This window comes from Parasteatoda tepidariorum, chromosome 11, assembly GCF_982258835.1.
Source record: "Parasteatoda tepidariorum strain Cologne lab strain chromosome 11, Ptep-v5.0, whole genome shotgun sequence".
In the NCBI taxonomy this organism is placed as follows: Eukaryota; Metazoa; Arthropoda; class Arachnida; order Araneae; family Theridiidae; genus Parasteatoda; species Parasteatoda tepidariorum.
Genome location: NC_141765.1, coordinates 13,431,756 through 13,444,242, shown reverse-complemented (window position 1 = coordinate 13,444,242; position 12,487 = coordinate 13,431,756). Strand labels below are relative to the sequence as shown.

Sequence of the window (12,487 nt, the reverse complement as noted above, 5' to 3'; positions counted from 1 at the left end):
ATTTAAACGACTTAATTGCTGCCTCCCAGAGACCACCAAAGTTGGGGGCTCTAGGCGGGATAAAATTCCACTCTATTCCTTCAGCGGATAGATAGTTAGCCAATTTTTCATCAGGATTTTTGAATAAATTTAAACATTTTTTATCTCCTTGTTAGCGCCAACGAAATTCGTCGCGTTGTCTGAAAAAAGTTTGGCACATTTGCCTCTACGCGCTATGAATCTCTTCAACGTGGCAATTAGAGACTCGGATGTCAAATCATAAACTATCTCTATATGCACTGCTTTAGATACAAAACATATGAATAAGCAAATATACACCTTTAAAGAAATTGCTTTTTTTTTGATGTTTACATTTAATGAAAAACGGACCAGTTAGGTCAACACCAGAGCAATTGAATGCGAAATCTGGCACAACTCTTTCTCTAGGTAGATTTCCCATCATTTGCGTAGCAGCAATGGGTTTATTTTTAACACAAACAACACAATTATGAGTAATTCTTCTACATAGAGAACGGCCACACAAGGGCCAAAATTTTTCTCTTACACAGCTTAATAAACCATTTGGACCAATATGCAAATATTTAAGATGATATGTCGAAATAATAACAGAAGTTAAAGGACTATTTTTAGGGAGTATTGCAGGATGTTTTTTAAGAAAATTCAATTCAGTGTTACCTAATCGTCCTCCAACTCTTAAAACTTCATTTGAATCTAAAAGAGGGTTCAAATTTCTTATCTTACTCGTAGGAGACACCTTCCCGTGCAGTTTGAGACTCCGAATTTCTGATCCAAATTCCTCGTTCTGTATTACTCTAAACAGGAACTGCTCGGAGGCGTTGATCTCCTCATTGCTCAGAGGTCCTGAAGCTCCTTCAGTAGGATTTCTGCAATTCTTAGAAAACCTAAAAATATAACTTAATACACGCACTATAGTAAAATAATTATTACTCAAGCCAATTAGTTCATGCAAAAAATTGTTGGACGTTAATGTAAAGGCTTTTAAGGGACCTTCAATGTCTAAGCTTGAAGGCTTTTTAAGTTCACTTTGGAAGACACTCAGTTCTTGCGACACAGGAAAGTTTTGGTTAGGATACTCATTGTCATAAAGGAAATTAGGGCCTTTCCACCATAAATTTGTCTCTAAAAGTTTCACAGGGTCCAATCCTCGGGATATCAAGTCCGCGGGATTAATCTCGGATGGCACATGATTCCATTGGGACTTTAGCGTCAGTTCTTGTATAAGTGCAATTCTATTTTTCACGAATGTCTTAAGACTCGTTGGCTCCTTTTGAATCCATGCTAGCACAATCATGGAATCAGACCAAAGGTAAGCTTTGTCTGTTTGCAATTTTAATGCGGAAAGTATCTTTTTCATTAACTTGGACAACAAGACTGCAGCACAAAGTTCCAGTCTGGGGATACTTAGGGCTTTAAGTGGGGCAACTCTAGATTTGCTAGCAACTAATTTCACATTTATGTCACCTGCAGAGTTGAAAGACTTGCAGTAAACGACCGCTCCATAGCAACTCTCCGATGCATCAGCAAATCCATGAAATTCGATTGTTTTAGACTGTTCTATTGTAATGCACCTATCAACTTTAATGTTGTTCACCCCTTTCAACGTGGAAATAAATTCGCTCCACTCCTGAGATTCTGCAGCAGGAAGTGGATCACCCCAGTCAATGTTCAATTTCCACAATTTCTGCATAAATATTTTGGCCTTAGCAATGACAGGGCCGGCTATCCCTAGGGGGTCAAAAAGTTTTGCAATGGTGGACAGAACTGACCGCTTGGTAAAGGTGTTGTTCTCATCCACTGATATTTTGAAGGTATAGCAGTCCTCTGATGGTCGCCAAATGACTCCTAAAGTTTTTGTTTCATCGGCGCTCGAAAAGTCATAATCGTTTTTACTTGGTGAAAGCTCCGGATGGCTAGCAGACCATTTATGTAGACTCATACCGGCTTTATCGAGAATTGAAATCAGTTGCCGCCGTGTTTCCTTCGCTTCATCCAGAGAGGGTGCTGAATACAACACATCATCCATATAGAAGTTGTCACGTAGAAGAGGAGCTGCCAAAGGAAAATTTATCCCCTCGTCAAGAGATAACTGATTCAAACACCTTGTTGCTAAAAAACTAGCACTCACGGTGCCGTACGTGATAGTTCTCAATTCATAAGCTTTTGTTGGGCCATTCGCATGATCCTTCCAAAGGATTCTTTGAAGACAATGCTGCTTAGGGTTCACCAAAATCATTCTGTACATCATCTTTATATCCGCTTGAAACGCGTATGTGTGCCTTCGAAAGCTAATCATTATGCTAAATAAGTCTTCCTGTATCACCCCACCATTATATTGGATAGCGTTAAATGAGGTAGCATTATGCGTCAAGCTAGAAGCGTTGAATACTACGCGAAGCTTCGTAGTACTCTTCTCTGGACGATACACGCCATGGTGTGGCATATAATAGGAACTTTCCGGTTCTCCTTCATCTTTAACTTCACTCATGTGACCAAGCTTCTCGTATTCATCAAGAAAGTTTTTGTAAAGTCTCAAATGTTCTTGGTCCTTTGATAACCGATGCCACAGAGAATTCAGCCGTTTAAGAGCAATATCCCTTGACTCGCCTAAACACGAGGGTTCTTCCTTAAGGGGTATAGTTACTACGTATCTACCTTCTTTATTACGGAAATGTGTTTGCTCAAAATGTTCCTCGCAAAAGGTCGTTTCTTTACTTTTCGTTAACCCTACGTCTAAATTTTAAACTTCCCAAAAACTCTTTAATGTTTTGTTTAAATCATCCTCTAAAATTAATCCGCAATGCACATTGGTTGTATGCGAATCAATTAAACTACCACTCGCTACGTATCCGAAAACGGTATTTTGTAGAATTAATTTTGATTCGTGTAAATATATTTGTCCCGACCGTAATAATTCATAGAATACCTCCGCGTCTAACAATACGTCAATTTTATCAGGAATGAAAAATGTTTCGTCAGCTAATCTAACATTAACAGGAACCTTAACTGCTGCATTAAGAAATTTCGACGGCGTAAAATCAATTATTTTTTCAACTACTAAAAAGGTTAATTCCTTTTCAAAACTCTTATCTTTATTTGAAATCGAAGTCCTAACACACCTATTTATATTCATCGTTGAATCATTCAAACAAGAAATTTGTGTGTTCATTTTTTCGTAAGGCAAATTAAGATTTTATAAACAATTGCGATTAATCAAACATGATTGGGAGCCTGAATCTAGCAAGCACCTAACTTCCTGCCGTAAGGAATTTTTATCCTTAATAAAACACTTAGCCGTACTCAAAAGAACAGTTTTTGTGTTTAATTTATTTTTTTCATAACTGGTGGCGACTACAGACATATTTCCATTGCCGCCGTCTTGGGAGGGAGTTGAAGGGGGGATGGAATATTCAAAACTCAACTGTGATTCTTGGTTAACAATAGCGGGTGATTTATTATTTCTGTTTACTCTTGGAAAGTGGATCATTTTATAATGAGGTTTACCGCAAAAGCAATCCTTAAATTTGCACGTTTGAACGGAACGTTTGGCGGATAAGCATTTTAAACATAATTTGTTACTCTTGACTACTTCTAATCTTTCATTAATTGACATATTTTTAAATTTCGAACACATATACAAGGCATGCTCATTAGATTTACAAATGACACATTTAGGATAATTTATTTCGGATAAAAACACATTAGAAATATTTTTATTAGAACGGAAGTCTCGATTCCTTTGGGAATGATAATTTATATCTTGTTTTGATTTAACCTTGGAAGAAAGATAAATATCGCACTCTCTTCCTAGCTCTTGTGGTTTGAAAAATGATTCTCCCTGCCTTACTGCAATATGAGTCATTAATTCTCGGTCAAGTAGACCAAACATCTTATCCGAAATAATTAACTCGCATAATGTTTTAAAATCGCTAACCTGGCGTAATTGGCAGTAGTATTCGAATGCTGCACTCAATCGTGAAGCAAACTGAAGATAACTTTCATGAGGCATTTTTTGCATTTTATTAAAATTGTTAATACATTCTCGAGGTGTTGGTTGAAATTCCTTCAACACGATTTCTTTAAGTTTATCGTAATCTGCTAATTCTTGTTCACTTATATAAATCATTAAATTTTTCGCTTTTTCACCTAACAAATTTAGCAGTATTTCGGATTTTAATTCTTCGGGCACATTTTTCGTTTTAAACGCTTTCTCGAGGGATTGGAAAAACAAATTAAATGCTTCAGGTTTGGAGGGAACGGATATGGTAAGGGTTTTTATACTTTTTATTAAATCTTCGAGACGGTGCGGCGGCTCTAGCTCGCTAATAGTTTCCGATTTCGAAGAATAGTGCGATTCTTTTCGCGCATTAGATAATTCAATTTCTTTCTCTAACTGAGCGAGTTTAATTTTTTCTAACTCTATTTTTGTTTGGTTATCTTTCTCTAACTGAGCTAATTTAGCTTTTTCTAACTCATAATTGTTTTTCTTTTCCTCAAGAATATTATTAATCAAACTCTGAACGAAATCACTATCGTTTTTATAAATCTCACTATTTTCAATTAGCTTCTTTATATCAATAACTCTTGCCCCTTCTTCAACTTTTAAACTTAACTCGTCTGTGACGACTTTTAATTCGTCTTTTTTTAGTTTATTAAGGGACATTTTTTAAACACACTAAAATAACTCAATGTAAATAGACAAACTGAATAACTCAAAGTAAATTTTGCACAATGAATGAAACAAGGGAAATTGCTCTTACCTCAGAATTTCGGCTTCTTTTTTATTTTCACTCACTAAGTATTTCTCTCAAAGATAATATAAATTCCATTGTTAAATAACACGAGCATTGTACACACAGTTTTGTTTTTTCTATTCACTGTAAGTGATCTCCTCAAATCGGCTCGACGGACCAAATGTTTGTGGTCACTCTAATCGATTGCTCAAAATGTCTTTTTCGTAAATAACAACACTGGTTTGCAATGGACTGTAGAATACTTTATTTTAAAAGCTCACGGACTACGTCCGCCATTTATGAAGTTCTCAAGGTATATATAAAGTCTCTCACACAGGGGTGGCGCGGCAGTCGCACATGAGCGAACAATACCCCAATTGTTGTTGCAGATATGAGCTTAAACAAGAAACGAAAGTTTCATCACAACGTCTTTCGGTTACTTATTGTTCACGAGAATGAAAAGTATTTGTTTCGAGGAAAATGAAAATTGTTTTCAATTCAAATTGAAATTTCCTCACAGTTCAATTTTTTCACAATCCCATTTTTTTCATAATCCAATTTTTTATCATCAATTTTTTTTTAGAATCCCACTTCTGAAATTTGTGGGGATGGCATGAGTGGTCGTCTTAAATAAAAGACACGTTCTTTAACAAAAACATATATATTGAAGATTAAATTTACATAAGGACGGACGATTAACAATTAACGATTAAATAACAAAAAAAATAATAAATGAGAGTTCGTCTAAAAGTTTTGTATAACTCCTCTTTGGAGTGCATATCATCACGTCTTTTTTGGTTCGTTCTCCATCGCGCTCTCTCTCCGGGAAATCCCCACTGCTTCCTCGTCGAGCACAGGGATCAGCTTTCAGCTTACGTTGACTGGCGGTACTTCTAGCTTACGGATCTGAGGACTGAGATTAGATTACAGCCTTGTGTACAGGAGCTGGTACCATATATATATATATATATATATATATATATATATATATATATATATATATATATATATATATATATATATATATATATATATATATATATATACATTGTGCAAAACAAAGCACTTTGAAACATTAAAGGTGTGAAGAAAAATGCAAAGTAGAGAACAATGGAATAAAAAAATAACATTCAATAATTAGTTTAAGAAATATTAACTGCTGAACTTAATCGGGAAAAAACACATTTAGCATGCCGAAAGGGCCGGATTTGTTTTGAATTTCACATCGTAATTATGTAGTATTCATATCGACCAGGCAGTGCCTGGATTCGAACACGGTACTCCTCATTGGAAGGCGAATGATCTATCATCTAAGCCACCGTGGCTCAGAATTCGCATATTAGTCTTTTGCACATGTGTGTGCAGTTTGTATTCGGGACCCTTCACTTTTGATGTGAAGTAATTTTTTTAGTTTTGCACGAAATCTTAGTAATTAATTAATCTTTATTTTTTATTAGCCTGGTAAAAAAATTGCTAATTATTTTCCTATATAAATAGGCTCAGTTTGGTCCAAATTTCATAAATTTATATTTTTAGTTCTATGATAAAAAAATTCTGTGTTAAAAGAATTTTTTAAATTTTTTAATAATCTTCTTCTCTATTCGTTAAATTTTTATAATTATTATTTTTTTTCCTTTATGTTTTGATATCAATATATTTTAGTGACTTTAGATATTAGTTTCTTTTTTAAAAGAAGAAAAATAAGCATAGTTTAATAATGAATTAACAACAATTAGTTTTTATTTTAAAATTGTAAATTTTCGATAGGATACTTCAAATCTGCAGAATATGAAGAAAAAAAATATATGGTATGAAACTTTATTAAACCATCTTTCATAAGTTACTCACTAAAATTAGTTCAATTTTTTAAAAGTACCCTATATTAAAAGATTGCAAATTAAAGCATCCATACATTGATACTTATATAATATGATTGATACTTATATAATATATATTGATACTGAAATATTTTTTTAAAAATTTGTAAAGAAAACAAAATTTAATTAAGACATTTTTGGCTCATTTCTTAAATTATATTTACTTAATATTTTTCTGATAAGTTATGTGAACATAAATTCTGCATAATAGCATTCTTCACGCATTTTATCTACGAGACATTTTTAGTAATTGCACTTACCATTATTTAGTATGTAAAATATATAATATTTTTATTTGCGAAGAATACAATGGATTAACAGTTATTCTAGGCATAATTATTATGAGGTTTGTTAAATTTAATGCATACATAAATTTGGTATAGGACACTTCAACAGTTTTTAAATCTATCATAAAATTGAATCTAAACTGTTGTAAGTATAAAACTGATCATAAACTTAAATATAAAACTGTTAAGGAGACAAGTAATTCTTTTAGTTTAAAAAAAAATTTTAAATTTTATTATGATTTCCAATTTTAGGTTTTTTTATTTTCACTTTTATATTAATGATGAGTAACTAAATGATGAGTAGCTGTAACTAAAAAATCAATACTAACTTAAACTTGATTGATTAACTTTTTTTGTTCAATATTTGTGAAAAATAACTTCTTTTTTTTTTCTTTACATCTTTCATTTTTCCTCTTTAGTTTGATAGAAACTACTTTAGTTTTTTTTTCATTATCAAAGAAATCGTCATGAAGCCATCTTCATATTTAGAAGAATTAGTTGTTTCATTTTTAAAAATGCAAAACACTAAGTATATATCTGTACCACTTTCTTAGCAGGAATATGTACAGTTAATTAGCTGTAAGTCTATGCAATATTTTCTAAATTAATAAATTTTTATTCTGTATTAACTTTAGAACAGTATTCATTAAATTATATTTTTCAATTGTGATATTTAACTGTTCTCTAATTGTTCAAACAACTTACATTAATTTACAAATTGCAGGGAATTATTTCTAGCCTTACCATTTTTTAGAAGAATAGATTGTCATATAATCTAAACTGGGAATTAATCTTATATTTTCTAAATGAATAGATTTTATTTTGAATAAACTTTCAAAGTTGTAACTAAATTTCAGTTTGTTTATTTTTTAAATGGCATTTATAAATTTACATAAAAATTTGTATTTTAAAATTGATATAAAAATAATTTTATTAATAAATTAGCAATATGTTTAATAGTTTAAAAAGTTGTTTTGAATGTCTGCTTACTGTATAAAATGAATGAGCGATTTTCTTATTAAATATGTGATTTATAACACAGACTCTTGTTTACGACCCTAATCAAATGAGTTTTTTTAATTAAATTTTCAATTTGCTTTTATATTTATATCAAAAAAAGATTATATCAAAAATATTAAAATGAAATTAATGTTTAAATTAAATAATCGCGTAATTCAATTTATTACAAAATTCTTTTCTTCTAATTTTATCAAAATCGGGTGCATGCCCGTGATTTTCATGCGACTTTTTTATGAAAACATTTTTCATTATTACTTTTGCCTTGCAATTGTTATCTTCGCATCTCCAATAAATCGTGTCGCCCTTATATTTTCGATATATATTGTAAAGATAATTTTTGTGAAGCAAGAGATTACCATTTCTGGAAGCTTTTATATATTTTAACTCAGACATTTTCGAAAGTGGCTCTGAAACGGTGAACGGTACACCCTCGTGCAAATTAATTGAAGCAAACTCAATAAATTCAGAAAACTAAGAGAAAATGCTATTTTATTTAAATTTATACAAACTCAAAAATTTTTAGTACATAATATGATCTCCACGACACTTTATTAACATTTGGACACGATTCGGCATGGATTCCACTAATTTTTTACAGTCATTTATAATATTTGTGTCCTTGTACCACACATGAATTAACGCCGTGATTAGCTTTTCCATAGTTGTACAGTCCATATTTAATAGGCGATTCTTGCATATGGCCCAGAGATTCTCAATTGGGTTGATATCCGGAGAGCTCCCTGGCCATTCCAATGTCTCATTTTGATTCTCAGACATGAATTTCTTGACAATTTTGGACGTATGGCAAGGAGCTAAATCCTGTTGAAAAATCCCTGTTCCATCAGGGTATCGTTTCTTCAACTCTGGAACAACTTTTTTACCCAGAATAGTAATGTACTGCTCAGAACGCATCATACCGTCAATAGGCTGCAAAGGTCCAACTCCATTGTAACCGAAACAACCCCAAAACATCTTCTTTAAAAAACACGAAAAAAAAAGTTTGTTTCAATTAATTTGCACAAGGGTGTATATGTTAACGAGAGTTATTGAACGATGGTAAGGGAAAAAAAATTCCCTTTCAAGTTGTTTTCCTGGAGAAAAGTATTCTGTCCCCTATGTAAAATCCCTCTATGGAAATAGTACCCTCCCCCTACAAACGGAACCTCGGTGCCACAGGTGCACGTCATTAATTTTCTTTTAGGTCTGAAATGGGTTAGGTGAAAAAAAGGAGATACCAACGTAAATCAATACCCTGGAATCAATATCTTATTTGTATAAATAGATGATATTCAATTCTTAATGTCTAAGCAAAGATGTCAACTGCTCCGGATTCGACAAAATATTTTTGAAAACGGTAGAGAACTGCCAACTAAAATTTGCACATTTTCGGTTAATTTTGCCAACTTTTTAAAAGGCTCTACGCGCCCTAACTGTAACAAAGTGGCGTATCACATAAACCTTTGAATTATTTAGAAGAAGTGGTGAGTAACTACCCTATAAATCGAATTTACTGGCCCAAGAATCGTGCATTAAACTGGAAACTGCCTAAACTGCATTAAACTGCCAAAAAAGCAGAGCAATGATTATGATATGCTCTTCTCCAAGTTTTGCCCATCTTTTATGATCCACCCAGAATATTAAGTGTGACCCTGCATAGCTGTAAAAGCTGCGTAGCTGTGAAGCTGCGTAGCTGCGTAGCTGCGTAGCTGCATCACTGTAAAAACAAATTGCTTGCAAGCGAATAGCATGCCTGTATGGCATACATGCATTAAATTTAGATAGTCTAACTATAAATAACCTCGTTTCTATATAAAAATCTGAATACAACACGCTTTTACAAAAGAAAAGCATGATTGTGTAATTCGTCGCCAATATAAAAATGCATGTAAAATGATTATTTTTTGCTCTTGTTATGTCTATTTAATCAAATATATAGCCTTACAGTGCCATTTCACTCCCTAGGACGAGTTTTTGCTGTAGCAAAAGTAAAAATAAAAACAAGATGCGTTTTAATAAGTTGTATTCACCGCTACGCTTAATAATTCGGAATATATATCCAATTGTGAAATCAGGGATTTCGAATTTAAATTTTAAAGGGAAAATTAATACAAAGAAATTTGTCTATTTTTTTTTCACAAAATATGTACCCCTTTTTAAGGACCGTGTTAGTAGTTAAAAATCAAACCATTTTTTTAAAAAATCTAATTCCCATAGTCTAAATAGTATCTACTAGGCCACAGGAAGTCCTCCATGCTCCCACAACAAATTATACCTCTGGGGGTACAAAATTGGAGATTGATCGTTCTCTGGTTCAGGTCAAAATTATGATCTGTGGATGAATGTATGGATCCGCCCTATAAGCGGACGTGACATATGAGTGTGTCTGGAGTCGAATTCTTGCCCACAGATGGCACCACTGGAAAGCAGGAACAATCGCACCCCTTGCCTTGGCAAATAGTATATACTACTGCAAATGTGATCGAGTTAAATCCAGCAGTATTCTTGCGTCGGGCTTTAAAGACCTCTAATTAAATTATGACCATCGGTCACCCTGTATAATTTTTTTTTTTTACTAATAATGATTATTTCCACATTTTTTCTTTCAAATTCAAAACATCAATATATTAATTTTCTTGTATAATGCTGATAGTCAAAATAATTGTATTTGTTTTCTTATTCTTCAAGTGAGATATTTTATTGAATAAAATCTAAAAAATATACGTGTCACTAAATATAAATAAAAATAAGAGTTTTTGTATTTTTAACTTAAATTGTAATTTCAGGTTATGGTCATGTTGCACCCCTTTCAGAAGGAGGAAAGATTTTCTGCATAGTTTACGGATTGATTGGAATTCCATTAACTTTAATTCTTTTAACTGCCTTCGTAGAAAGATTACTTATACCAACAACTTTATTTCTTCAGTTCCTGAATTCAAGACTTGGCCATCTGTATCAACCATTTCATATTCGCATTGGTCATCTGGTTGGCATAGGAGTAAGTCCTAACAAGATTCATTGTAGTTATTTAGAATTTCTTTCAGAATTGGATTATTTTTTTCTTATTTCGGTTGAAATTTTAACATTGTAGTATACAAATGTATGGCAACCCATTCATTTACATACACATTCAGCACTTCATATAACGACCCTTGTCATCCAAACGAAAACGGTCGTTATAATAAGTAATTCTAGGTCTTTACATCATCAGTGAAGAAAATTCAGAGCAATCGCTAGATTTTGCTGGGCTGTGAACAGAAAATTCTCTCGGGGGTTTCACATATTTCCTTTCTACCGGGGAAGGGGAGCTTGGGGAAATTAATCACTTTTGGGAAATTAACTAAAATGTTACTTAAAATTATGAAACTTATTTAATTTTTTACCCCCAATTTGTTCTTAAGAACGAAATAGTGTGACTGTAATTTTTCTGAAAAGTTTTATATTATCAATGATATATTAGACGTCAGACCTTAAAAAATGAGGAACTGTATTTATGTAAATCATTGAAATTATCATCCAAAGGATATTCAACATGTCTTATTTTCTAATTATGTGATTTTAATAGCAATATTAGTAATTAAAAATGTGTAGACAACCGGTTTTCTCAAACGGAATACAAATGAGAAAAAGAAGGAGAGGAAGTAATTAAAAAGAATGAAATAATACAAATTTAATTTCTTATTTAATAATAATGAATTAAAATAAAGTTTTCAAAAAATAAAAATTCATGTTTATTAAAAAAAAATTTTTTTAAATTCCACTTTGGCAAGGGGTTTTCTATAATCCTAGAAATTCGGGACCTAGGGCAAGTGCCACACTTGCTTGCCCAACAACGGCTCTGACGAAAATACCAATAATATTTACAAAATGTAATACTTTAATAAGAATTCGGAATCTAAACGAATAATTTCAGATAATTACTTATTTTTATGTTATAATACTATATAAAATAAAAGTTACTGCCACCGTTACCGCTGTTTCAGAACATTTTTGCCGAGCATGCAAAAATGCTGTCACTACCACTGTAACTACTCAAAAACTATTCGATGAAATAATATGAAACTTTGATTATTTCTAGACATATGTTTATAACCATCGTTGAACAACCACCCCAATTTTGAGTTAACGACTATCAATGTTCAACTCTTTGTAATTTTTGATCCAATCGCGAAGACAAGGGAACTCCTGGATCAAATATTGGGAGAAATTAGCCTTCGTGGAGGACTTTTTGATTGAAGTAACCAGCATTTGAGTTAAATTACAAAAGAAAACCACAGAGAGAAAAACCACGAGAACCTGTCGTAAATCACATAACAAACCTTTTTAAGTATACACTAAAAGGTTTTTGCTGCGATAAAATAAAACTTATTTTGCTATCTAGGATTTAACATGACTAATAGTTCAAGTTCACTTTTGAAAAGAATTATAAAAATATAATTTAGGGAGTTGTTTATGGAATACTCTTATGTGTAAAAAAAAGTTTTTCTTTTTGTACATAAAATTTATCTTGTATATAACATAATTTCATCGAAATTTCGAAATTGTTTGGACTGAG

General features: G+C 32.3%; 1 protein-coding gene across 1 annotated transcript in view; it reads left to right on the top strand.

The window, feature by feature from the left end:
• The window catches only part of LOC107442988 (potassium channel subfamily K member 1), a 57,852-nt gene that overhangs the window by 34,482 nt on the left and 10,883 nt on the right, over nt 1-12,487 (top strand). The window contains exon 3 of the mRNA XM_071187798.2: nt 10,719-10,930. Within this exon, the coding sequence (XP_071043899.1) occupies nt 10,719-10,930 (212 nt within the window). The remainder of the gene's footprint in view (nt 1-10,718; nt 10,931-12,487) is intronic.